The sequence below is a fragment of the Girardinichthys multiradiatus genome, chromosome 14 (assembly GCF_021462225.1).
Source record: "Girardinichthys multiradiatus isolate DD_20200921_A chromosome 14, DD_fGirMul_XY1, whole genome shotgun sequence".
Lineage (NCBI taxonomy): Eukaryota > Metazoa > Chordata > Actinopteri > Cyprinodontiformes > Goodeidae > Girardinichthys > Girardinichthys multiradiatus.
Window position 1 is genome coordinate 37,402,460 of NC_061807.1, and position 27,810 is coordinate 37,430,269.

At 41.0% G+C, this 27,810-nt stretch overlaps 1 protein-coding gene across 2 annotated transcripts; it reads left to right on the top strand.

The window, feature by feature from the left end:
- The first annotated feature begins 381 nt into the window (after window positions 1–381).
- znf219 (zinc finger protein 219) lies at window positions 382–26,579 on the top strand. Of its 2 annotated transcripts, none has more exons than XM_047385585.1 (5): window positions 382–616; window positions 13,941–14,025; window positions 14,205–16,527; window positions 16,674–16,820; window positions 20,235–26,579. In XM_047385585.1, the coding sequence occupies exons 3-5, from the start codon at window positions 14,208–14,210 to the stop codon at window positions 21,419–21,421; spliced, it is 3,654 nt and encodes a 1,217-aa protein (XP_047241541.1). In that variant the 5' UTR covers window positions 382–616; window positions 13,941–14,025; window positions 14,205–14,207; the 3' UTR covers window positions 21,422–26,579. The 2 variants fall into 2 exon arrangements, with proteins under 2 accessions (XP_047241541.1, XP_047241542.1); XM_047385586.1 differs by lacking the exon at window positions 382–616 and adding an exon at window positions 890–953.
- The last annotated feature ends 1,231 nt before the right edge of the window (window positions 26,580–27,810 follow it).

The following is a 27,810-nucleotide window of genomic DNA, read 5'->3' on the forward strand; positions in this document are numbered from 1 at the left end:
CCCCTCCTGAAGAAACCTTTTAGTCACTTGCATTCACGTTGGGACCCAAATATGTGAACTTTGTTTCTTCCCCCGGCCATGTGCTTCCGGGATGGTTCACTACAGCATTTAAACTGCCTCTTGCCCCCCACCAACCCTTTCCTTCACTTTTATAACACTTCCATTGGTGAGAAACTTTCTCCTTCTCCTTCACCCTCCAAAACAAATGTGTCTAAACTGTCAGCTGCCCTCCAACCCAGATGCCATATTTAGGATACAAATGTGAAGAGATGACAGCATTGTAAAATGGAGCCCGTGCTGAGATTATAATTAACATTTCCAACCTACATCACTCTCCCTCCCACTTCTCCTTTGCTCTCCCCTATTCACTCACTCCTGTACGATAAATTGGGGGGGTGAATAGAAGAAAGGAGAGAAGGGGAGAAAGAAATGAAAGGGAGATGGAGGAGGAGAGTGAGAGAGAGAAGAGGGTGACCAAACGGAGGGAGGGAGGGGGAAACGGCGTATGCTTGTATACAACCCTGATTTCCATTTTTTTCCCAACTCGTAATGTATTTAATTCAAGTGAAACGTAATCATGACGTGTCGTGTCATTAATCTCCTCGCCGCCTCTCCCGTAAGTACACTGAGTCTTTACTTTCAACATATATCCTATATCTTCATTTATCCATTTCATTTTTTCCCACTACTATGTTTACATAGCCCGTGTGTATACTTTTACACTCGGTGGCATGACACAGCGGTGATGAAACATTTCCAAAAATGGAGAATTTAACTGCGACTCTTGTTGCCTTTTTCCCCACTCTCTCTCGCGAGCGGGATAATGGTAGTTGTTGATGTGTTTTGTATCTCTCTGCTTCTTTCATGTGCAGTTAGCTCGCGCGCGCACACAAGGAGAGATGCGCGCGCGTGTGTTAGCATGTGGAGTGATTGGCATGAAGCACGTATGTATGGTATGTATGTAAGCGCGCTCGCTCGCTCCGGACAGACTTTCCGAGGGTCATGTATGTAAAAACCCGGTTTTGTGTCGGTGCGCGCGTGGACGACATGCGTTTTAGCTTCGTCTCATGTCCGTGACGTGACCGAAAAAAAGAGGAAAAAAAAAGGGGAGAGAGAAAACCGCTGTTTTCAACGAAAAGCCGTCAGCGTAACAGTTTGAACAAGTCGACTCGCTAGGTCGGGGCAATTTTTAACGCCACTTTAAATTGGTCGTAAGTGCCCCAAAAGTCACTCGGAGGGTTAAAAGAGGAATTTGTTTCAAATTTGAGCAACTTAAAAGTAAGTTGGGAGTTCGTGTTATGCACCCCTAACAATAAAACAATGCGACGTTTGAGTTTGAAAGTGAAGTAGAGTTGCTAGAATGAGGTTACCAAAGCATGACGATGAAAAGCCATATTTAAAAAAGTGTTATTTGCGTAAGTTGAGTTGAAGGTGGACGCGATTAGCTCGACTAATTCTCTTTGTTGGAGGCACATTAAAAGGCATTGTGTGTGGCTCGTTGTTTGCGAGATAAGCGTCGTCACTTTCATTTGAGCTTTGCGCAAAAAAAAAAAAACCCAGTTCGAGCGACGTTGTTCCTTTCATCGTTTCCGTTTTTTACTACAATGTTTACTATCAGGCATTTAGCTGTCCTAACATCACCTCAGAAAGTAGCATGTGAAGTGTGGCATGCGGGTTTGGACCCTGTGAAGACAAGTTACCGGCTTTCAGCTCTGATGTTAAAATAAACAGGATTTTTTTCGGATGCTTTTTGGGACGGATGTCGTTTGGAGATTGGCACAGGGTTAAAAATGAAATCCATGATGGCACTTTTTTTACGCCCTCCTCCTTTCCTTTTGCTGCTCGCTCACTCGCCTTTTTCTCCCCTCCCTTAATCTTTTGTATAGAAAATTTAGGAACAAAATGGAGCAGGGGAGAGAGCGATAGATAGGCTGACATGACACTCACACACGCCACCCCTCCGACTTCTTCTCCAAACTACATCAACCCTCTGCTGATGGTGTTTAATCGCATTCTTTTTCTCTGGGATACAATCTGCGGGGCAGGGTTAATCTCGTTTGAGTCGGGGTGTTTATTAGTGCATTGTTTGTTGATGGTTATTTATTTCATTAATGTGCCTCTAATTGAGATGGCCGCGAGAGGAGGAGGAGGAGGATAGAGAGGGGAAAAGAGCGTGCTGAAAATGGTTGCACGTTATTGACGCACATCACAGGGGCGAGGAGGAAATTCCTGTCGAGATAAGGAGCAGACGTGTCATCTGGCCTGACCAAAAGACACTCCCGTCGCCCTATTCTATATCCAGTGGAATATGTTTAGGAATCCTGAAATGCCCTATTTTTACATCCACCCAAAATGTCACTCTCTTGAGAGCTATGTGTGTGTCCTCAGTGGAAGTAGGTTGACATTGCTGGCTTGTCCTATAATCAGAGACGTTTTTGAGCATCTTTAAACTCTTGTTTATACCCAAGTTTTATTTTCTATTAGTCTTTTAAAGTGGCTTGCAGGGCCTCTTTGAAAATGTATTAAACTAACTTTTTTGTTACGTATAGAAAAAACATAATGGCCAGTGTTTCTATTTGCTTTGCTTTTTTGATGTCAGTCAATGAGATAAAATCTAAAAACAAGTGTCTACACTACAATTCATCTGGTGACATCACAAGTTCTTTCGAATACATTAATTTGTAGCTTTTCTTATTTGCATGTTTGTAATCAAATTTCTCTTTCCAATGTGTATATTTGTATTCTTTATGGCTGTAGCAAAATGTAGGATCTATACATTAGTACACTGCCTGAACAACAATAAAATACATGGAAGGAGTGTGTAAAGACAACCAGGGCAGACTCAAGTGACCAAATCAAGTTGTTTATAAAAACATGATCATTATTTTTCATTAAAAGTTCCAACTACTCTTCCTGTTTACCTGATGCACCACCTACTATTTGTGCCAAAACGCATCTCCAGGCAGATAGACTCATGAACTCAATTGAGATCATAGAAGTCAAAGCTTTTTTTTTTTAAAGATAAAAGGTTAAACCATTTGCTACTCAAATATTTTGGAATCCATATCAAAAATCACTTGTTTGCCACAATGTTTACTAATGCCATCTGATCAGGCCGGTTCTTGTTCCTCCTGTGATGTCATCAACCTAAATACACACAAAGTGGAATTTGCACTTTTTTTTTTAATGTGCGCTTTATTTATACTGTGAAATCTGTCCGTTGAGCTCCATGCTTCCCTGGTGTGGTTTTACCATACAGACTTCACAAATTTTCTCTTTAAGAACAATAATTTAAGTAAAGATAGGAACAGTATTCAAAACATCCTAACTAGACAATTATGAGAGGTCAGAAATTAAAACACTGTTTACTGTTTAACTAAAGAAAAACGATCACTAAGTTGACATTTAAAACTGTTTTTAGCATCATATATTAGCATTCCAACCAGTTATCATGACTGGTTTCTTAAACAGCCATCTCTGTGTGTCTTCTCTGAGAATGTAGTTTTGTACTTTCACTCAGAGATTTCCAGAGGGCTACCAACATTTTCAAATCTTTAAAACAATAAAACAGAACAACTTTGCAGTAAAATGTTCAGCCTTCCTGTTATCTGGTAAAGTTTTGCTCTACCGCTCTCCCGCAGCCTAAATGAAATGTAGACATGTCATTATAAAGTTTCCTTTGAATAGCTGCTTACAGTATATCTCTGCTTCATCTGACCTCAATCGGATGCACCGTACTGATGCTAATAAATAGCCAACTTTTGTCTTCTTCACTCAGTAGCACCGTCCACTCTGAAGAGAGCTGTTGTGAGTGTGACTTGGTAGCGCCTTTGTTTGCTGCGGTTAATGTTCAAACAGGATCGGATTTTTTAGTTTCTGTAAAAAGTGGGAAAAAACTCCAGCTATCATTTGGTGCATCTCTAAAAAGTATAATTCAAAAAGGGCACTTTTAGTCAAGATTTGGATTCTTTGCAAACTCGGACATAGGAAGAAAACCAAAAGCATAAAAAATGTTTTTCTTCTACTCCGATCAAGATGGTAATCGGCTTGTTTAGGTCACCAGCTAATTTCTTAGTGCATCTCTGAGAAGCATAATTTAAAAATCTGATTTTAAGTCAAACTTTTTGGACTTCTGGATTTTTGTCAACTCATACGTGGCAGAAAACTAAAAACCAGGAGCTTTTAATAGAAACACAAAGCGTTGAAGTCTTTTCCTTCACATCTACAGGTTGTCTGCTTTTTGGTAACAAGATGATGATTTCATATGAAACCCTGTGCAGGTACTCAATCATCCAGCTGCACTAATGAACATTAAACACTGGCCAACATTAAAAAGGGTCTAATGGGTTTTGCTCATTCAGACCCCTATCTGCTTTTTTGTGTTCAAGTAGTGTCCTCCTGCTCCTCAGCCACCATCAATGCCGCCTACTTGCTATCTTTGTGCGTATAGTACTGCGCTGTACTTGAGAGGGCCACACACACACTTACACACACCATGGAATCCAGGTGGCTTCTGGGAACAAGATTGTATGCGAAGGAGAAAGAGATGGAGTAAAAGGGAAAGGAGTGTAGCACCAATCAAGGCTTCTGATTGATATAATTGGGTCATTAGTGCGCTGCGGGAGAGGCACCTGCTTGCCCTCAGTTAGGGAGAATCTACTGCATTGTGACATTTTGAGACTGTTGAGAGTTCTGCCTGCTGCTCAGGATTACTGTGAATTTAGAGCATTAGGGTCTTACTTATTTAGCATGACACTTTTGCCGCTTGATTGAGTTTGCAGACTACTTTTCAAACAATCTTAACAGTAGAAGTGGACAGATAGTTCATGCTCCCTCCTGTGCATGTATGGGTATTCTTTAAAACACAGCAAACGGAGGAGCTCAGGAGATGCCTGCTGTGATTTTAAACAGTTAAGTCAAACAGCAAAAGGCAGGTGATCAAATGAAACCATTGCACTATTTTTAAAAGTCATTGATCAGATGTCTGCTCAGAGACAACAGTACCTTTTTAGCTCATTACTAAAAATGTATCCTGCCAAAATTCATTTTCACCATAAAGAATAACATCATCCAGCTTTTGTTTAAAAGTTTTTTTTACTCAACTATTAAGGATCTTTTACCATAACCAATACTTTTCAATTTCTCTTTCATTCACAAAAATTTAAGAACATCTTGGGGTTCAGTATCTTGCTTAAAAAGGCACACCACCTACTTTAAAACACTTTTATTTGGCAAAGTTGGTCATTTGATTAAGCTGGTTTGTTTACAGGCAGTAACTCTCCTTTTACACATAGTCCACACTTTAATAGAGTTTTGGTCAGGGCCATTCTAGAAGTGTGCTTAGCCTGCCTTATCCACTCCAGAACCAGTTTTAATGTCTGCTTCGAACATTTTTTCTGTTGGAATACCCAATTGTGTCCAGGTTTCAACCATCTAGCTGATGGTGCGAGGGGAAGTACAGATATTCCTCTTTCCTCAGTATTCCTTTCAACTGGAGAAGTTGACCTGTATTATGGGTAGTCAAAACAGCCTCCCAGCATGATGCTGCTGCCACCATACTTGTCAGGTTGTATAATGTTTTTAGGTTTGAAAGCCTCACCTTAACTTCTCCAGACACTTCTTGTAATTGTGGACACATAGTTCTGCATTTGTCTTATCTGACCTTAAAACGTTCTCAAGAATGCATTTGGCTCATCTGTGTGGAAACTCCAAATTTCAGATATGGCCAATGGTGTCAATTTTGTAGCAGAAGATATTTATTGGTCAGCACCTTCTCACTCCATGGCAATGTAGATCCTGTTCCACTGTGAACTCTGATGTTCCAGCCTTTTCTTGTTCATGATAGGCTTGAGCCTTGGCGGTTCCCGGGTTGTAGACATTTTAGGGTCACGTGGTTAAAACTAGAATTGTACGATATACCAGCATTAATATCAGCATTGGTGGATGTCAGTCATTTTTTAACATATCGGTATCGGTCCAATAAGTAAAACTGGGCCAATATTAACAACCAATGTTTATTTACACCTTGTTGCCGTTTGTATGTGTTTCATGAGGAGTAAGGAAGGGGTTGGTCATGTTTGGCCATGTGACAGCGATTCAGCGCAGGATTGTGGGGTGTTTAACTAAAGCAGAGGAGCAATGTCAGCTTGCTTGCCTGCAAGCTAACATTTCAGCTAGCAGAGTCTCTTCCTGTTGAGCCGATGTTGAGTCTCTTACTGTTGGGGCGATATTGGATATCAATATTGGCCCGAACTTTAATATTGGTGCATCCTTGGTTAAAACTTGACTAGACTTGGGTGTTCCAATATGAAAGTGATTCGAAACAAATCTCAAAATGGCATTTGAAATGGCAAACCAGGCTTTGGCCTTCCTAAAACTCTGACCTCAACCCCAATTAGTTTAAAACCGTCTCATTGGGCATGTCGGGCGTCAACAATACAGCATAGTTGTTTTTGCCTGACTTACATGAAGGCTCTTCCACTAATTCAGCTGATGACTCAGAGATCTAACAGAAAACCCTTCTTTTTTTCAAATCGGTCTCATCTACACAGAAAAAAACAAAAAACAGTGGCCTAATAGTCACTTAAGTATTTTTGAGATGCACTGATCTGGGTTTTACTGGCGGATATCAATTTTCTGTTCTTTGGATCTGACCTACTGATTACATATTATAGGATCTATAACATATACTTTGTGTTAGTTCACAGATAAATTAACAAACATGAATCATAAGAAGAAAGATTGCTTAAAACTTTAATAAAAACATTCTAAATATCTTCCTAGTCTTCCTGCTTTGTGTGGTCTTTAATTATTTTTATGAGAAAAACAGGTGCTTTTACATCATACTGTGTAAAATAGTAGTTAGTGTTAAACCAAGGTTTTGCTATTGTAAAATAAAGATAAGATCATTTGGAGTTGTTTTAAAGCTTTCTAACCATCCTGCATTAGCCACAAGCACTTAACCATGCTAATTGTGGTTAGCATTTCTAATTGTAAATCACTTTCTATTCTGCAGAGAATGTTGATCTTTACGTTAACTCAGAATTTTTCCAAAAAGCTGCCAACATTTTCAAATCCAGCATGTTCCCGTGAAGTCAAAGGGTATAATAAATTAAACAGCAACCATTCTGTAATACAGCGTAGTTCAGCTTTCCTGTCATATTCTGAACTTGGCTCTGGGTCAGTAAGCCCCTTAGCCAGTTGACAAGATGCCCCTTAGATGGATATAAATTGACACCTGTGGCAGATGGCTTCCTTTTGTACCTGGAAAATGTCTGGTCAAAATCACTACAAAAGTACAAAATTTCAGAGGAATTAACTGAGCATTGTCCGAAGTTCTAAGTTGTGGCAACCCCCTTGAACAGTTGATATGGCACTGTAGAAAATGTTTCCTTTTAAAACACTTCTTATAATTTCCTCTGACTTAATTTTAACACCTCACTGAAACCCCTGCTCTTGCAGTAACAAATTCCACACTGAAGAGTGTTGCGGGTTAGTGCGACCTGAAGTCATTCAGCAGTCAGAACAAATTTGGTGTTTGGGTTTCCAGCAAGCCAGTCACTGGTCAAGTCCAGTCAGGCTAAAAACTGTCTGATTGCGGTTAGCCTGCCGTCTTGTCTGTGCATCTCTTCTTTAAATTTCAAGGAAAATGAAACAGATTAGAGGACCATGGTCCTAAACCTTCATTTTTTTTTTCAATAATCAACCTAAAATAAGGTGCAGCAAAGAGCATGCAATTTGATGATGCGTTTACAGATTTTCCAGTTTTGAGGCAAGAAACAAGTTTAACCTCCAGAGCTGTGGTCAGAGCCAACCTAAGTTTTCCATCATTACCCAGATGATTGGTGCCTCACTAAAATATTCATCAGGTAGTCTGTAACAATAATGCCAGACCTTCCAAAATCAGCGTATCTTTGTTTGGAATGGACAGATTCTCATCAAGGACCTTGTTCCTGGTAAAAAAGAATGTAATTGTAGTTTAAAAATACACTTATTACATAACTGTTGCTGTCAAAGGATCTAAAACATATAAATAGCATAATGTGGTTGCGCTTGAAGCAAAGCGTCACTTAGAAGGAGAACACAGCCTTAGTACATTTCCCCAGAGTGAATCAAGAATCAACTTATTATTACTCTACAGTTACTATTTTTTCTGTTGTAAGGATCTTTGTTCATGTTCACATCAGATGTATGTGATGCAAAAACTCCACAAGGAGGTCACAATGTAGGGTCGGCATGCTTGAAGCTGTTGCTGATGGGGAGGACAAAGTGTTTGAAAGTATTTGGAAGTATCTCAGAATATTATTGGACTGATTGATAGTTCTCTGGATCGATTTGGATCTATGATGAGGGAGGACGAATAATCAGGTAGATGTTGGTTCATCTGCGGAGGTTCCTGTGTCTTCCCTTCTTTTACTTCTCTTAAGTCGAGCCCAGCAGGTGATATTCAGCACGAGAATTTTCAGTTTGAACACACTGAATTATTTTCTCAAATTCTTCCGTCTCCAAAGGCTTCAGTTTTAAAATGCCAAATCAGACGAGTCAGTCAGCACCTCCAGCTCAGCAGTTCAGACGCAGGGTGGCCTGTGTGACTTGGAGGCACAGTATTGTTTTTTCTGCTGAAGCGCTGTGATGTTTTCAACGTTCGGATTCACTTGCTCAGATCTGGCACTGTCGCGACGCTCCCAGAACGGTGCGCTAAAGCTGCGAGTAAGTGTCAGCTCGTGTTCCCCGCCGGAGGAGGAATTCATTCAGAAATAGAGGAAGCAAAAGCTTGAGAGGAGGTTAAGAGGTGGTGTGGGGGAAATGTACGTAGTAAGGGTGAAAAGGGGGAATCAGTCTAAAACATAAGATGCTGTCTTGGTGTTTCCACAAGATTTTGCTTATGTAGCTGACCTTGGATGAAGAAGTATGTGCCAAGAACAGACAGAAAGTTCTACCGTGTGCTAACATATTTCCAAAAGGTCAACCACATTCCAGTTTTCAGTAATTTACCAACAGACTGAGCCAATTTTCTCCTGTTTTCACACCAAAATGGTTCAAATGAGAACATTTTCTGTAGAAGAAACCTTCCCAGTCAAATTTCTAAAAAGTTGTGTGGGGAGACTCTCATCCTTATCTCTGTTGAAGGGGGAAAAGGGAGGGCGCGAGCCAGGCAAAGTTGAAGTGAAGCGCCAGGGGTTCAGGGAAAGGTGAAATAAAGGAAATGAATACCGTCTGTGGGGAAGTTCGCCACGTGACCGTGCGAGAAACAAACGGGCATATTGTACAGTACCTCACAGAGAACTGACTGCCTTCACTTCCTTTCTTGGTCCCTGTTCTTTTTCTTTTTGCACTTTTTCTTTGTGAGTGTGTGTGTGTGTGTGTGGTCCTTCTCTCACACCAAAAGTTATCTCCAGAGGATGCCTTACCTGATACACTCTTCCTCTCAGGAGATGATATCAAACAATACAACTGGAACAAGGGACCTAGAGGGATGAACCTAGAAAGATACAGTGCCATGAACAAGTTTTTTTTCCCCATGCAGATTTCTTTCTAACCTGAGGAAATACAAAGAAGAGACATTTAATGAAGATTTCACTAATAAAAGGAAAAATACTGTACAAACCAACCTGCCACGATATGAAAAAGTAATTGCCGCCTAAACCTAAACTGGTTTTGCCACCTTTAGCAGCAACAATTGCCCTTTTGGTGTCTGTGATAACTGAGTTTTTTACATCGCTGCGGATGAAATCTTGGCCCCCTCTTTCTTGGGGAATTATTTTTATTCATCCACACTTGAGGGTTTTTCCTAAAAAGCAGCCTGTTTAAAGCCAGAGCATATAAGTCGGATTAAATTCTGGACTTTGATGTGTTTCGTTTTGAGCTATCTCAGTCTACTTCATGTTGTCAGACAAGTTCTATTGAAGTTTTAAGATCCAATAGGTATGGACACTAATAGGTCTATGATGATCTGGAGTATTTAGATAAGAAAAAAACAAAGAAATCTGTTCTCAGGCATGTTTCTGCCATTTTTAAATCCCTACTTTACATTAAAACAACGGGGGGTCACAAACACAAATGTATAAACTGTTATTTGGGTATAAACGAATGATAACATTTACCCAAAGCCTCTCAATGTGACACACATTCACAGTCATTAAAGCCTTGCTGAGCCGATTTTGCACCACTGCCCACACACATAGTCAAAAAAGCACGAAGCAAAAGGGCCTCACACCCTGATATTTACATTTACAACACGCAGCCTGCTGACATGTACAAACGCGCACTCACCGCCTTCACTATAATACTGTTGGCATTTAGATAGTGTCATAAAAACCTCCCAAAAATAAACTTGTCTGAACATATTGCACTCTCGCTCCTTTTGGCAAATGTTTACCAGGGATGTAACGTATGACTCAGCAAGCCCCCCTTCTCAGCACACAACTCCAAGTCAGGAGGGGTTATCGGTGTTTAAACCATGCAAATGTGCTTTGATTTTTAAAACAAGGAGGGGTGGAGTGGTGGTGGTTGGGGGGGTCATCAGTTACTTCATTGCCCACAAAGTTACGCTGCAATTACTGTAATGACAACATCTCTGCGCTGCTTAAACCCGCCGCACCGGCGCTTTTAAGCTGTCATTACCTTATGTCATTACACTCCCACATGAACGCTGGGAATTTCTAAGAGAAGAGAAAGATCTGCAAGAGTGAGGGAATCCAGCGAAAAAACCCTTCCGCCCCCCCCCCCATCATATCCAGTATTGCACCTTGCAAAAGTATCTACACCCTCTGTACTTTTTCACTTTTTGTTTTGGAAGCACAAACTTCGATGTATTTCTTTGGGATTTTATGTGGTGGACCAACCAAAAAGTAGCTCATAATTGTAAGGGGAAAGGAAAATAAAACAAGAAATAAAAATCTAAATGTGTATGTTTGCATTAAGCTTCACCTCATTCTGATACCCCTAACTAAAATTCAGTTGAACCAGTTGCAAGCAGATGAAACCAAAACTGAAGTTTTGGCCAACATGTAAACAGCCCTGTGTGGAGGAAATCTTAACACTGCCAACCTCCCTGAACACTGCATCAATACCATGCTGTGGGGATTCTTTTTTCCAAGCATACCCCAAAATAACTGAAGCTGGATTTGCAGCAAGAGTATTGAGACAGAGGAGCTAAATACAAATGGATGCCACACTTTTAAGATTTCTATAAAAGAAAATGGTAATCTTGCTCAAAGGTGAGCCTCAGTCTGAAGTCTTTTTCAGCCTCGCACAGTTCTTCTACAATTGTCCTGTATTTAGGTCCATCAATCTGTCCATCAACTCTGGTCAGATCCTCTGTACCTGCTGAAGAAAAGTATCCCCACAGCATGATTCTGCCACCACCATGTTTTACCATTGTTATAGTGTGTATAAAGTGATGTAGTGTGTGGTCTTTTGATTTTATTTAGGAGTATCAGAGTAAGTGGTGCTAAATATGAATGCATGCCATACTTTTTTTTTGTAAAAAAAAAAAATGTTTTCTATTCCTTCCCCTTTACAATGTTGTGCTGCCTTAAAATAAAATGAAAGTTAGTTGCTGAAGGCGAAGACATTGTGTGAATACTTTTTGCGAGGCACTGTGTCAACATGTGCTGACACCCAACTGTGTACATAAATCCCATGTAAGACCTGACATGAAAGACCCTACTTTCCCTCAGTACGCTTTTTTAATCTGATTTTCCCTGGAACCCCTCGTCTTCATTTACAACTATGTGGTCTTTTGGAGTACAACCGGCAGGTTGAGGGTGTATTGCATATACCCATAATGTGAACAAATGTGCCTCTTGACCATGTCTGGTGGGGCTTTAGTTCCCTGGTTCCTCCGTGCATTCCTCGCTTCATTTGCACCTTTGTTGTTTCTGTCTCTGCTCCACCCGATTCCAATCTGATTTCTGCCCCTCCGCCGGCCCCGGCCCTCCCCTCACTGGCCCTCCCCTTCTCTTCCCTTCCCTCCTTCCCCTTGTCAGCCTTCCCTGCATCCTTTGCTGCACCTTATCGCCCTCTCTTCATCTATCCAAATTTTCTTCATTGGCATGACAGGGACCGGTGGTTGGCGACAGCCGCCGTCACGGTGGAACAATGCGCTGCGATGCTGATATTCATATGATAATAGCATCAGACTGGAAACTGCAGACACATCCACACATTCAGGCTTATTTTGCTTTCTGCCCATTTTTATCTGTGTAATTGCTGTGTTTATTTTTTTAAAAGCCTCTAACATCTCTTCATATTATTGTGGCACACTCTGCTAACCTCTGTTTCAACACGTCTTTTTTAAGCCTCTCCCCAACACCATGTTGACAATCAAATTAAATCATCTTCATTCCCATGGCCTCTGACAACGTTGTTCTGAAGCTGCCCTGTTTGTAACAGCGCTGTATATTTCTCTGCGTCTGCCTCTTCTCTTTCTCTGTCTGCCTCCCTTCTCATTTTGTTTTTTTTCGCTCTTCGCCATGTTGGCAGGGCCCAATCTACCAGCTGATATCAGCATTCCCTGGCATTCTGCCAACTGGCAACACTGCAGGAGAGAGAAATAAAAAAGGGAGAGAGGGAGCGAATGAAAGAAAATTAGTGAATAATAGACGACGGGAGGGTGCGAGAGGATGAGAGGGGGATGGGAGAAGTATGAATCGGAGAGAAAGAAAAGACAGACGAGACGGGGAAAGGAAGATGGGAAGAGAAAGAACAATAATTGTGGATTAAGAAAGGCTGTGTGAGTGTTCATGTGATTGATATGGGGTGATATCCCTATGAGTCATAGCTGAGCTAAAATGTCAACTGGCTACATGAGAATCTCTTTGTCATCCAGCCTCGGTGACACACACACAGACAAACACACACACACACACGTCCTACAAACATATATGATCCTGCTGCCATGTGAATGGCAACATATCTGCCACACCTGCGAGCACAGATGTTCCATTGTTTGCCACATTGATTTATGACCTTTTGTTGCGGACGCATTCGCTGCTCCTCAACTGCACCGAATGATGGGCAAAAAAACACAGCCTGAATGTGCAAACATTCAGCCAAACTGTTGTGCACTCCAAAATATTTTGGGGTGTGAGTGAATGAGTGAGCTTGCTCAATATGCTGTATATCAGTTTATGTTTTAGCTGATGGTGTTAACTCGGGTGACAGTCGCAGTGCAGTTAACGCAATAGTAAAACCATTTGTAAATTACCTAAACAAGTCGCCATGACTAAGCAAAGTACGGGTGAGTGCTACCACACCCGAGCAGAGGATTCAAGATTTTATTTAAGCATAAAAATGCTGCTAGAGTATGTGTGTACAGGAAGGGTGTGTGGGGAAGTCAAAACATTGCGCGCCCATCCTGTTTGGGACAGTCCATGTCCTGCGGTGGTCTCCTTCTAAACAGACGCACACATATATATAAATGCACACTGGTGTGCAGTCACACTCCGGCTAATCATCCCATATGTGCTGACAGTATGCAGGAGAGTCCCATGAACACATGTTGGAGGAAGAACAGGTGCACACCTGTTACACACTGAAGTGCACGTGCTCGCCCACGCAGGCTGAGGAGTAAATGAAGATCAAGTGACGAGTTTCTTTTATGCGCATACATTGAAACGTTTTTCAACCAGTGAGCATGCGTGTCATTTGCTTTTGTTGATAGAAAATGGTGATGGAATGTGTTCAGAGTGTCTTCAATGCAAATTGCTTTTAATCCCGTTCAGCATAAAAACAGCCACCTCCAGTTTGATGCTCAGTGTTTTAAATCATCGCCTCTTAATCACAGCCTCTAGTTAAATAATCATTAAAATATATGATTGTGTGTACTTTTTCAGCTAAACAAAAACTAAGAAATGTTTTTTTAAGCTTGACATTGAGATATTTATGTTAAATCGCCCATTCCGATGATTAGGTTTATTTGCTTATGTTGTCCCCAGGAAATTGTTGAAGGAGGCTGCCTCAGAAGTGTATCCACCCTTGGCCGAGACACTAAAGAATGGCATAACATCACACACACTGCTGGTAAATTTCTACCCCTCCTTTATAGGCAGGATGTATAAGTATATACTCACATACTTCAATACATAAAAGCAGACACATGTAGAAATCATTTCAATGATTTTTCTAGAATTTAAAATTCAAAGATATTTTACTCATCAGTTATCTTTGCTTTCAACTTGTCTTTGTTTTTCCTTTGATAGAGGATGGATTCTCCACCAGAGTGTGTGTTGTCTCTTACTTGTGAGCAGCCCCAGTCACCACAAACGCTGCCATCTCTTGACCACAGCCCTCAAGCCTCTTCTCCTCTTCCCGACAGCCCGGTTGTCCTGCCGATCCACAGCCCTGAACCTTCCCCGCAGAGTCCCGACACCACGCCGTATTTCCCTCTCTCTCCCTTCCCCTTGCAAGAGGTCAACAATAACGACGGCCTTGATCTTGATGGAGAAGATTGCGAAGAAGAACTAGATGGAATACCTCCATCCCCGACCCCAGCAGTAGCTTTGTTTCCAGGGGGAATCACTCAAGATGCGGGATGCGGCCCCGGTTTGGATTCTTCCCCAGCAGACACACCATCAGCTCCGTTCCTTGGGTATGGCGCCCTTGAATTGGCTCTTTCTTCAGGACAGGGTGGAAACTGCAGTGATGAGCTAGATCTCCAACTTTTTCAGAAGGAAACTGGTACCAGGGCCACACCTGGAGCTGGAGGGGCCTCGCCTGGGCCTGCACTCAAGTTTCCCTGTCATGTGTGTGGGAAGAGGTTTCGTTTCCAAAGCATCTTGTCGCTTCACGCACGAGCACATAGTTTGGACCGAGACCGAAGAGCATCATCACTATACTGTACTAGACCCCCCTCATCTTCACTGAAGCAACACCTCAAAATCCATCAGAACCACAAAGACTTGTTTTCCAATCACAGAAGTCGCTCAAATCAGCGCTTACTGCCAAAAACTCTCATTCAGCACCTCACAGGGGAGGAGGATGTCAATGGAGAGGACAAAGGTTTAGATGATAATCTGAAGACGGACCAGAACCCAAACTTTTTACTGGATGACAGCACACCTTTGACCCCTCCACTCACAGAAGACCCCATATCTGTAACCTCCCCCTATTCTTCTACGGGCGAGGGCTCGTATGTTGCTACGCCACCTACGTTTCGCTGCCATGCCTGCAAAGGAAAATTCCGCACAGCTTCTGAACTGGCGCGTCATGTCCGCATCCTCCACAACCCGTACAAATGCACCCTTTGTCCTTTCTCTGCCAGCCAAGAAGAGAGTCTGGCGTCTCACTTGCAGGAGTGCCACCCATCCCCTGAGGTGTCGGCCTTGACAACATCCTTAAACTGCAGGACCATCATTGACACACCAGTGCCCACCCCAACCCATACCCCTGCCCCGACCCCAAGTAACCCTCAGATCACATCGGCCGCTGGGGTCTCTGCACCCTCCTCAGTGCCAGCATTTCGCTGTGATACTTGTGGCCAGAGATTTACTCAGTCCTGGTTCCTGAAGGGACACATGCGAAAACACAAGGATTCCTTAGACCATAAGTGCCAGGTGTGTGGCCGTGGCTTTAAGGAACCTTGGTTCCTCAAGAACCACATGAAAGTTCACCTTAACAAGCTTGGCCTCAAAGCCGGACTGGGAACCCATGGTATTCTTGGGAGTGCTGAGCAGCAGTCCAAGGGCTCTGCTAGTACTCACACCCTCAACTCTTTGTACTCAAGCTTGCTCATGGCCCAGCGAGGAGGTGGAGCCAGAGGTGGACAAGGAAGATCTGACAGAGAAACTGGGGGTAGGATTGACATGAGCTTAAGCAAGTCAGCCATCCTGGGATATCTTGGCTTACCCAGTGATGGCAGTGGGGCCAGTTGCATGGAAAGGCTTCAAGCAGCAGCTCAGGTGGCAGAGATGGGAAATAGCGGTGGAGGCATTAGTGGAGGCGGCGACCCTAGCAGAGGAGGGGGAACATCCAGAGGAGGTGGCACAAGTGAAACCACGTCAGCTATTTCAGAAGGAGGAGACCAGGCAACTTGGTGGCAGCTGGTTGCTCGCAGCCTGGCCATGACTCAGCACCAGCAGAGGCCACAGCAACGAGGGCAGCAACGAGGGCAGCAGCAAGGCCAGCGAGCTCCAGGTCGAAGTTCAGTGATCACAGAAGCAGACCAAATCAGGGCCTACCGATCAGGCCTAGATCCCAGAGGAGAAACGGGAGGAACTGGAGGACCATGGGAATGTCCAGACTGTGGAAAGTTGTTCCGCAGCCTGCAGCAGGTGGTGGTGCATGCTCGCGTCCACACTCAGAGGCTACAGAATCGTAATGCCAGCGAAGAAGAGGGGACTGCTAATCGAAGAGGAGGGGGGCTAGGAAGAGGAGGCGCCAGTGAAGTGAGACCGGAATCCCAACTTCACAGCAGTGGATCCCAGCAAATGGGAGATGTAAGACAGGAATCAAAATCGAACAGTGGTGGATCTCAGCAAACAGGAACAGTCACAGGATTTCACTCTGTTATTTCAAACTTCAAAGGTATCACATCTGGTGCATTTGGTTTGTTTTCCTCTTTTCTTTGTTGTTTGCATGTTTAAAGCTATTGTTATTTATTGTGTCATTTTTTTTTTATGTGACAACAACTGTTATGTTTTCATTTTCTCCACTCTTTTCTCCACTTGCAGGAGAAAACGGCTTCGCAGCAGTCTCCTCCATGCCCTCAGTTCCCACCAGGGAGCGGGTGCGTGGCAGAGGGATAAAAGACTGCCCCTACTGTGGCAAAGCCTTCCGCTCTTCCCACCATCTCAAAGTGCACCTGAGAGTTCACACAGGTGACATGCTGCTTGGGGTTTAATAAGCTACATTTCTCATTTTCACCTCTAGAAATCCCTAGAAAAGTTTTTTGAATGTTGTCTCTTTTTTTAGAACCTCTTTATTTTTCTACACATTGACCCCAGAGAGCTGACCGGTGTTAATCATAGATCTCTACTGCAGGCAAGTGAGCGGCTCCTATGGAGCAGCTCCTGCACAAGAGTAGAGCTCGGGTACATATTAACTGTAGCTTCTGAAGAGAAAATTAAGCCATGCAGGGGATTTAAAACTGGGAATGCACTCACTTATCTTACTTGGTGCACCCTCACCTCCAACTGCAAGGTCAAAAAAATATAGATTTTCTGAGTGGTAATTGAAATGATGCTAGCTTATATAACTTAAAGCTATTGAGTCTAATAAAGGACAAACATTATCCTGTTTACACCAGAGTTGGGTCTGAATGAATAAAAGAGTAAAATGTATACCAAACACTATTCAAACCCTTTAAACTTCTACACATGTTGTAATGTTACAACCACAAACTTCAGTGTATTTCTCTGGAACTTAATGCCACTTACCAACACAAATTAGGATGTGTTGTCAAGGCGCAACAACCAACTTTGCATATTCAGTCTGAAATGTTTGCCCATTCTTTGTAAATAGCTCAAGCTTTGTCAGATTGGACAGGGAGTATTTGTGAACATTAATTTTCAAGTCTTTCCACAAATTCTCAATTGTGGTTAGGTCTGAACTTTGATTAGGTAATTCTAAGGCATTAGGAGTTTGATCTAAACCATTGTAGCCTTGGCTTTATGGATTGGGTCGTTGTGCTGCTGGAAGGTGAACTTCCTCCCTAGTCGCAAGTCTTTTGGAGACTCTCGCAGTTTTTCCCTTTAGGATTGCCCTGTATTAAGCTTCATCCAAATTTCCATCAACCTCCCATAATTTTCCATAACCTTGCTGAAGAAAGGAATATCCACGGCATGATGCTGCCTCTGCTGTGTTTCACTGAGGAGATGGTGTTAACTTTCCAGCAGATATAACTTTTTGCATGTAGGCCAAAAAGTTCAACTTCGTTCTGTGGATTTTGTTTAAGTGTATCAAAGTGAAGGAAGCTGAACACAAATGCACTCCACACTTTTTAGATTTTATTTATAAAAAAAAAAAAAAATGAATCTCATAATTATGTAATACTTGAAATTAATTGAAATAAATTCAAGTTTCTAAGCAAAACAGTAGAAAATGTGACAAAGAGCATGTGTCCTTTTTCCTTTAACTTCACAATTATGCACTTAGTGTTATTCTTTGACACAACTCCTATTAAAAGGTGTTGAAACTTTTACACGCCAAAATGTGAAAAGTAAAAGGCGTATGGGGTCGCCAGATCTACCGCTACACCACATGCTGTCCCCCTAAATAGACTTGTTTTTTGTTAGAAAATCATGACATTAAAAAGACGTTTGTTTCATAAGTGGTACTTGGACAAAAAAATAAAACTGGCCTCTCTTACAGTGGTTGTTAATTGGTGATCCATATTCATGCACACTATGACCATTTTTCCTTATTATTTTCCTTTGCCTGATGAATCTCATTAAAATTAAAGACCATCTTGTCCATTTGCGAGATCTTCACCGATCCCCATCAGCTGTTCGCTGGAGCATATCCAAGACCAAAGTGCACTTTGTGAGTTCCTCATAGCATTCTCACAATCATCACCCGCAACAAAATACAGTTATGAGCTGACACTTCATGTATATTCAGCTTTTTAATTTTGTGGATAAGATCTTTTACACTTTTCATATGTAATAGGTTTCCTGCTGTTGACAAGCAACATGATCCTTTAACAGCAATGGAACACTGCCATCTTCCTTTAAACTGTGCAACAACAGTTCCCGCTGCACACTAATAAAATGAGCACATTTGTTCAGGTAAAATGTAGCCCAGTACCCGATGGCTGCTAAATGCTGCTGTCTCTCAGATAACTGCACTTACAGGCTGCTGTTAACATTGTACTCTATGGCATTCACCTAGTGAGGTCTTGTTCCTAAATTCACTGAGATACTAAAATTGGTGCCTTGCAAAAATATTTCCACGCTTTGAACTTTTTCACATTTTGCCACATTGCAACCACTGACTTCAATCTATTTTATCGGAACTTTATGTGGTAGGCCAATACAAAGCAGCACTTTGTGACGTGACGTTAAAGGCTAAGTGTTTTTACATTCTTTTTTTATATATACAAATCTGAAATTTGCAACTTGCATTTGAATTCAAACCCCTTTTACTCTGATAATCTTAAGTAAAATAAAGTGCAACGGTCCACCTGTGTGTTATTTAGTCTTAGTATAAATAAGCTTTTCTGTCATGGCTTTAAAAAGGTTAAAGCAGAGTTAGGTTATAAAACAATATCTTAAGCATTGAACATCCAGAGCACTATTTAATCATTCATCTTCTATACTGCTTATTCCATAGTGGGTCACGGGGCAGCTGGTGCCTATCTCCAGCGGTCTACGGGCACCAGTCCATCGCAGGACAACGTAGACACACACTCATTAACACCTAAGGGCAACTTAGAGAGACCAAGTATACAGTCATGTTTTTGGACTGTGGGAGGAAGCTGGAGTACCCAGTGACAACCCACGCATGCACGGGGAAGAACATGCGAACTCCCATAGCAACAGTGCTACCAACTGTGCCACAATGCGGCCCAATATAATGATGAACTATTTAATCAATCTTCTGAAAATGCAAACGACCTCTAACCTTCCTAAACATGGCTGTCCACTTCAATTTATGGGCTGCAGTTTAGAATCCAGAGAAGCAGACACAATTACCAGGCCATTGTAACTCTGGAGGAGCTGCACAGATCCACAGCTCAGGTGGGATTTATCAAACCGAAGAAGCACTAGTCACGCACGTAACATATCTGGGAGAAAAAAAAAGAGAACCATGTTTTTTTGCTTCCACTTAACAATTATGCACTACTTTGTGTTGGTCTATCACATAAAATCCCAGTGAAATAAATTGAATCATTGGAGTTTGTGGTTGTAACATGACAGAGTGCAGAAATCTTTAAGGAGTATGAATACTTCTGTAAAGTACTATATATTGTATGCTTAATCTTCTCTTTCTTCCACAGGTCAGTTTTTTAAAAAGGCCAAGGGGTCTTTTTTTACAATCAAGGCCCTTTCCACAGCCTAAGATGAAACATTTCCAGATTCTTTCCCCATTTTGACAAAGCTTAATATCAGTGTAAATAAAAAAGTTATGAAACACCTGTTCTTTAACAGCAGCCTTATGTTTTTGTATAATTTTTAATGATGCATATTTTTGTATTATCTACTCCTATGTTAGGCTTATTCATTTAGTGACTGAGAGCTGTGATCCATTTTACACATTTCCAGATGTATTCAGTTTGATTTTACTTTCTGCAGGTGAGAGACCTTACAAATGCCCCCACTGTGACTATGCAGGCACTCAGTCTGGGTCACTGAAGTACCACCTCCAGCGGCACCACAGGGAGCAACGCAATGCCTTATCAGCTTCCTCCAATTCCTCCTCTGGCCCCACTTCCAGCATCCACACATCTGGAACCCCTGGACTGGTCAAGCAGCGTCGATCGCAACTCAACCATGGCTTGATTAACCGAGGCACAGCTGATACACCCACTTTGCGGTCCGGCCAGCAGTCCTGGCTCCTGGGCCTTCCAGACCAACGGGAGCACCGGAAGGCTTTGGCGGCTTTAAGGGATGTTGACTTGGAGACCCAGTACAGGTATCTGTCTGGGGTTATGGGGGCACTGTACCAAGGAGGAATGGAAGGAGGTTGGATCAGAGGGTCCCCCCCACCAAAGACTACTAAAGTGTCCCGACGTAAGCCTCTCACTACTAGTCGAATGGTTCAGCCACAAACTGACAAGGATGAACCCACGCCATCGACTCAGGAGGGAGGGTTTGAACCTTTGGATCTTTCTCGTCGCACCTCGCCCAGCCATGGAGGGATGGAGGAGAATGAAAGCATTAGTCCAGGAGATGGAGGAGTTGTGTTTGGTGTGGATGGTGGAAGGGATGGCTCAATAGGGGTTAAACTGAGCCAGTGTTTGTTTTGCCCTTTCCATACATCATCAGCAGAGTTGATGGCCATGCATACCCAGGTGAACCACACAAGTAAGTCCAGGCGCAAGAGAGTCTCCTCAACTCTCCTGGATGATGACAGAGCCCAAAGGGCCACCAAGCCAAGGATGGATAACTCCGACCTTGATCCTCTCACAGTATGGAGACATGTAAGTGAGGGAGAATCCTCAGTTCCTGTGGGGCACTGGTCTTTAAATCAGCACCAGACCTCCAACGGTCACTCTGAGGATACAGCAGATCACCTGGACGATGCTTCTTATCAGCAAGACTCTATGGCTTCATTGCCCAAGAATATAAGGGAGAGCCCAGCTGTCAAAGAAAAGACAAAGGAGGAAAAAGAAGACCTCAGTGAGGAATTTGAAGAGAACATGGAGAGCAGCAGTGTGGAAGATTTGCAAGATCGGGATCTGAGAATGTCCCTTGACCTTTCACCAGATCTGAGCTCCAACCGCATGGCAGCAGAGGATGAGAAGGTCCTTACAAATTAAAAGAGAGATAGCTTCAGTGTTTTTAGCTGTACATGTGATTGAACCGAAGACAGGGAATTTTGCAAAAAGGCGTCCCTTCATAGTTTAATTTATGAAAAAACATAGAGTCATGAAGATTGTTTCAGCAAAATGGAGGGACAAATGCTGCTTTAGTGTCCCCTCTAGTATGATTTGTCTACTTTTTTGTGACTGTTTAATCCTCCACAAGATACACTAATATTCCTGTAATATCAAAGGAGCATGGACATAACTTTTCAGGATTTTTGTAGGCCGCTTTTTTGTATTTTTCCCCCTCGAGATTAACTCCAAGGTTGATGCTTTTTGAGATGACATTGTATTCAACAAACATCTGCTAAGGGTCTAGCATCATTCCAGAATCACAAACTTTAAGATACATTGCTATATGAGCAGTGTATTCCTGACTAGTATGCTGAGGGAGCTGAACAGGTAACTCTCCTGACTGAGCAGTTTGATGCTGTCAGCTTCAGCTTCCTCCTCAATCCACAAAAAGTTTCAAGCTATTTGGCATTAATTTAAGGCATGAGGTGACTGTTTCCTTGACTGTGTATCACTGCCTTGTTTTTCAGCTCTGTGTTTATCGATTACTGTCCTAAAAAACTTATCTGAAGAAAGAAAAGTTTGTATTTTTTTTTTTGTTGTTGTAATCAGTTAGTGCCTGTTCATGTATGTTGTTGAAAGAGTCTCTGGTGTTGCCCGAGTCTCACATAGGTTGCTCATTTTATCTGAATATACAGTTTCAAATGATTTAAATACAATATATTTGTTAAAAGTGGTTCTAGGGTCTTGTGAATAGTTGTAAAAGAAATGCTATGTCATAGCGTAACGTTCTCGACACAGACTGTAGCTGGTTTGTGGTTCTTTTCAAAAAGAATTTTTAACAAAGTAGACGATGACAAAATGTTTAACGACTACGAGATAGAAATGGGTCACAGTTTAGAACTCAGTGTTTACAATGATAGAGATGTTGCGGTCCGTTATAGTGAACAAACAATAAATCAAGGGTTTGTTTGACGGCTGTTGGGGCGAAATTGACCCCTCTTTCACAATCAGTTGGCACGTTGTTTTATAAAAGAAAACAAACACTTTTTTGTTCCAGATAGAGGATAGAAAATGAGAAATAAATACAGGGTCACTCCCAGACAAGACTACACGTGAGAAATATGCTGTTTTGGGTTATGGTGTCTTAAACTTCTTTCTTTTCTGTAAAAAAAAAAAAAAAAAAGACAACGGTAGGAGTAATTATTAAAACACTAACACATGCTTAGACATCCCAGTAGTATATGTGTAGCTTTTGTAAAGACAAGAAAAGAAAAACCCACAGACTTTTGTTTATCATTTCAAGATGCTTACAGAAAAAGGTTATCAATATAGGTATTATTGATTATAATGTTTGTGAGCTAAGACTAGTTGGAATGTCTATACAGAGCACTGTGCAAGGTTTGAGTTCCCAAAGTAGTTGTTTTTATGTTGACTCTATCGATAGACCAAACCTTTTGTTTTTCCAATGGCAGTTTTTGTTGTCATTTTAAATGTGTAAGTGTGTGGTTTAAGCAGATTTACCCCATCAATTAGCAAACTGTTGGGCAGTGTAATTGAAGCTCAAAGTATAAGTAACTATTGCTATGAAGTAAGCCACAGAATATGTCAGAGATTTGAAGGTATAGCTAATGATAGTAGGTGGCACTGGTTACCGCCAACTAATTATCTTGGTATTTGATGGGGTATAGGGCTTGTGGAGCGATATCAGAGCAAATTGTTTATGCTGTTAGCAGAAACAGTCTCCATTACGATTTGTACACAACTATTTAAAAATTAGCGTAGCACTACCAGATGTTTCCGGAGAATTTTTTTAAATACATTTAACAACCACAAGGTCTGATAATCTCCTGTCTAACTTATGCCAATGTGTTTTGTGTGTAGAACATTGTGCTGAAGTGGTAATGCTAATGCTAATACTAGCTTGCTTCCTCTTGGTGGAATTTTGGATGTAACTTTTTTAACATTTCAAACAATTATCGGTCAATTGTTAAAGTTTTACATATAAAACAAAAGAATCATACACTGATCATTTTAGCTACACTTAAAAACTGATAAGACAATAAAAATGGAAGTTAGGAGGCTATGGCTAGATGCTTTCTCTTCAGTGTGATTATTTTATTCTTTGACACCTTTTAACATTTCAGACAATTGTTACAGTTTTACATTAAAACCAAAGAAGCCGAGGAATGATAAACTTTTCATTTTAACTACAATTTTTAACACATGCAACATTGCGGGTTCAGTTAATGAGAATAAAACAGAAAATGTCTTTAAACCAATCACTTGTTCTTTGTGGTACAAAATGCACCCAATGCGGATATAAAAAGACACATAGTCAGTATGAAATGTCTGGTGGCAGAGAAATCTTAACAAAGTACTTTTGCAAAAATTGCAGGAGTACAAGATTGCAAGGGTGCGAATTAACTAGCACCCTGTACTTAAGGGTCCTGACCTGCCCAAGCTTAGTTTGGCTATGTGTAATGTAGTTTAACCATCTGTACATCAGCTGGTTGAATACATTAAGGAATGTATAACTTTAAACGTCCTCACCCTTATGGTACTAGATTTTAGAGACTCCACGGTGTTTTGGTGGAATCTCTTATTGCTGTACCCATGTAACATGGGCATGTGAAGGCATATTGTCATTAGAAAACGATTCTCCAGCTTTGGCTTTACTAGAGATTTGGCTTGGCAAATAACCGGCTGTCACAGATTCTGTAGAACTTTAATTTCATTAGTGCTGTAGCCCCAACATGCAATATATACAGCACATGTGCACCTCTGCTACAGATGTAATTGCGACTAAAATGTCACGGCAATCCCCCAATAATATAATTACCTAATCTCATGCTATGCAAATGTTTCACTTAGTTTGCATTCCAGATGCTTAAAACTGAAAGTGATCTACTTTCTGATTAATTTATCTAATAACTATCTAACGACTTTTGGTCACTCATAGACCATTACAATTTCTTTCACATAGGGTTAACCTAGCCATAAATATGAAAAAAAATAATGGAGATGTCATGGCAAAATCAACATACCCGGTCCTGACACAGCAGAACACTGCGATCTCCACACCATTGATCCCAAAACACATACACTATTCAGAACGGGAGCGAATCAGAAGTGACAGAAAGCCTTCAGAGATGTGACAGAGCCTGATATTCCTCAAAATCCCCTTGAATTTGTCACGTTTCAGACTTATGTAAGAAGTGTTTTTTAGTACGCCAGCATACACGGCAATATGATGAAAAGTATGACGGCAGCTCTACTGAAAACAGTTTTTGATGAAAACACGTCCACATGTTGAGTTTATTTAGAATATTCTCCAGTACTATCTGGTGGCTCCATACTATGTGTACTCAATGATTCAGCTTAACTTAACATTGGTTCTGACGTGAGCTACAAGAGCCCTTCTAGGATTACTGCTACCACACCTTAATGTGCATTGTGTTTGGAGTCCGTTTTTTAGAGCACCTTATGAGTTTTGTAGTGAAAAAGTCCTTTAGTGGTGTCTCCTTTACAACTACTATCAATGCCACCGTGCCTTCTGTTTCAAGCACTTCCTGGTGTATTTTCTAAAACTCACCAAAAGCACTTAGCCTATATCACACTTTAACTTCTCTCCATCTGTTTTCTCTCCATTCATTTCCATCCATTTTTATCTTCAACCCTACCTGTCATCACACTTCATATTCTAATTGTTTTTTCCAATGTCTTTGCTTCCTGGCTGAGCCCTCTCTCTGATGGAAAGGTGTTTTCGTGCTAGCTTCTCCTACTCCTCAGGCCCCTTGGGCCTTAAACAAGGTCACTAGGCCTCATTTTTACCCAGACTAAAAGAAAATGGACTACCTAAGCCCTAGGCAATTAAAAATGACTGTAGCTGTAGGGTGAGGCTACTTGTAGTCATAATACTAATCCTTGGTAAACCAAAGCCCGACTCTTTGATTCTTGAATGATGTTTTTAACGTCATGAGGTGCCAAAACATGTCCAATGTGACACTAAAGATACAGAAGCTAGAGAAAGGAGAATAATTTACAAATTCTCTGTTTCTTCTCATAATTTTTTTTTTTTTTTTCCATCCCCTGCTTGCTCTTCCTCCATGTCCTAATCTCATCCATAAACTGTCTCTATAGCACCACTTGAAGGTGACGTGTACTATCTGGTATTGAGGCCTTTATTAGATTTTTGTTTTCTTTTTGTGTGGTGTTTGTTCAATGCCGTTGAGATGGAAAAATGCTCTTATAATAAGTATTATGTTTTTTGGCATTATGGTTAAAAAAAGCGAAATGTAATGTTGAATGTTGTACAGATAGCTCTAGAGATGTTGTGTTTTTGTTTGTTTTGGTTTTTTGAGAGAGCACAAACTTGAGCGATGGCCCCTTCAGCTTTTCCCACTGGCAGATGGGAGTAAGATCGCCAGCCAATCATTGTACTGTTCACAATGGTCCTGTCACCATGACATATTGATGGACGCAAAGTGACGCTGAAGTTTACTGCTTTGAAAAAACAATAAAGATTCTGGTAAACTACATCTTGATGCTTTAAAAAGGCAAGAAAGCAGATGTGATTTTGTGTACCAGGAGCTAAATTGACTTAAAAAAGATATTTCTTAAGGTAAATTAGTATGAAATTGTTATTCCTGGTTTATGTGTGTTTAGTCCTCGCATTTTTAACATTCTAGGTGTATGTTTCCATTTCATGCAAAAAAGAAAGAACTTGCTATTTATTTTGAAAGAAAATGGAACACATCTTATTTAAATGACTGGTTCAAGTTAGAAAAACCTTTTGAAAACAACCGTTTCTAAGACTTTTTGAAGCTTCATCTCATATCATGGTTTCTGTATGGCAATGTTGGTGGTTTTTTTTAACATACTTTTTGTTTAATCAGTTTTTAACATTAGTCATTACCTTGAAATGACAAATCTCCCATGAGGTGAAGGGGCCATGCTGGGTTTGGGCTCTTGTGTAGTTGACTGCCATTGCAGTGAGGGAAAACTGACCTAACATAGTAGTGACTAATATAACTTTGTGGACAAATGAAAAAAAAAAAAAACAAGAAACACATTAGAAATAAAAACATGGAAAGAAAAACATCTGTCTTTTTTTATGCATACCCACCTAGGTTTTCTTTATATTTTCACTTTTAACAGTCTTGACACACGAATTACTGGGATAAAGAGACAGGGCCTTGAACTGGAACTTTCTTACATTTTGGCAAATTGCTACCACAATTGTTACTGGGATTTTATGTGACAGATCAATATAAAGTAGTGCCTAACTGGACTAATTTGTGCAGCTCCTGACTGCAGTTCAAGAATGCTCCAAGTTTGCTCTGCCTATGGAGGCTTTTTTATTTTTAATTACCAACAAAATGTTCTCACAATGGAAAATATCAGGTACAGCACAAAGTATTTGTCTCAATAAGGTTTTTGCCATTCTCTTCAATTTTATAGTAATTAGGACTACATCTATCCACTTTTACTCCAAAGCAGACTTTGGTGCACCCAAATCTGCCTTGAAATCATTTATTAAAATCTTGTTAAAACAAACATCTTTTTTTTTTAATTAAGCCCAAAAGAATTTGCTAACTGGATGTGTTTTGTTTTAATAAGAAGAACCTGTTAAATCTTTCTTTGTTTAGGTTTTGGAGCTACTATGATTTACGTATCCCTTTCCTACAAAACAATCTGACTACCTTACTGTATTTGTTTAATTAATATATTGCATGCTTGGTTTATCGTTGAGCAGAAGACAAAAAGTTTGGACAATTCTGGTGAAGATGAAGGAAAACGTCGTGATTTTCAACATGCAACATTTTTTACAGATATAAATCCGAAAGGTGTGGCATGCATCTAATTGCAGGCCCCTTGAAACAATAGAGCCACCTTTCAGTCCAAGTACACCTGCAAGCATTTTGGGATATGTCTCAACCAGCTTTCAACATCTAGAAACTGATATTTTTACCCATTCTTTTTTGCCAAATAGCTCCAGCTCAGTCAGACTGGATTGAGAATGTTTGTGAGGTAAATTTTCAAATCTTACCAGAAATCCTCAGTTTGGTTTTGCTTTACTTCAGTTTTACTGAATGAAGCCTGAGGTTGTCTTCTATATGTTGGGTGTGAACATCATTCTCAACCAATGAAAATGCTTTGATCTAAACCATTGTAGCTCTAACTGAAGTTTACGCTTGATGTCCTGGTGGAAGATGAAGCTCTGCCCCAGTCAGATGAGCCATAGAGCATTTAACAGGTTTTCTTTCAGGATTACCCCGTATACAATATCAGGAAAATATGAGAGATACTATTTCTAAAAATTGCGATAA

What these genes read in the sequence shown, in the direction of transcription:
- znf219 (XM_047385585.1), top strand. Translation starts at nt 14,208, where the DNA reads ATGGATTCTCCACCAGAGTGTGTGTTGTCTCTTACTTGTGAGCAGCCC. An exon ending in TGTTATTTCAAACTTCAAAG is followed by an intron (nt 16,528 to 16,673) that starts GTATCACATCTG and finishes CTCCACTTGCAG; the next exon opens with GAGAAAACGGCTTCGCAGCA. An exon ending in GCACCTGAGAGTTCACACAG is followed by an intron (nt 16,821 to 20,234) that starts GTGACATGCTGC and finishes TACTTTCTGCAG; the next exon opens with GTGAGAGACCTTACAAATGC.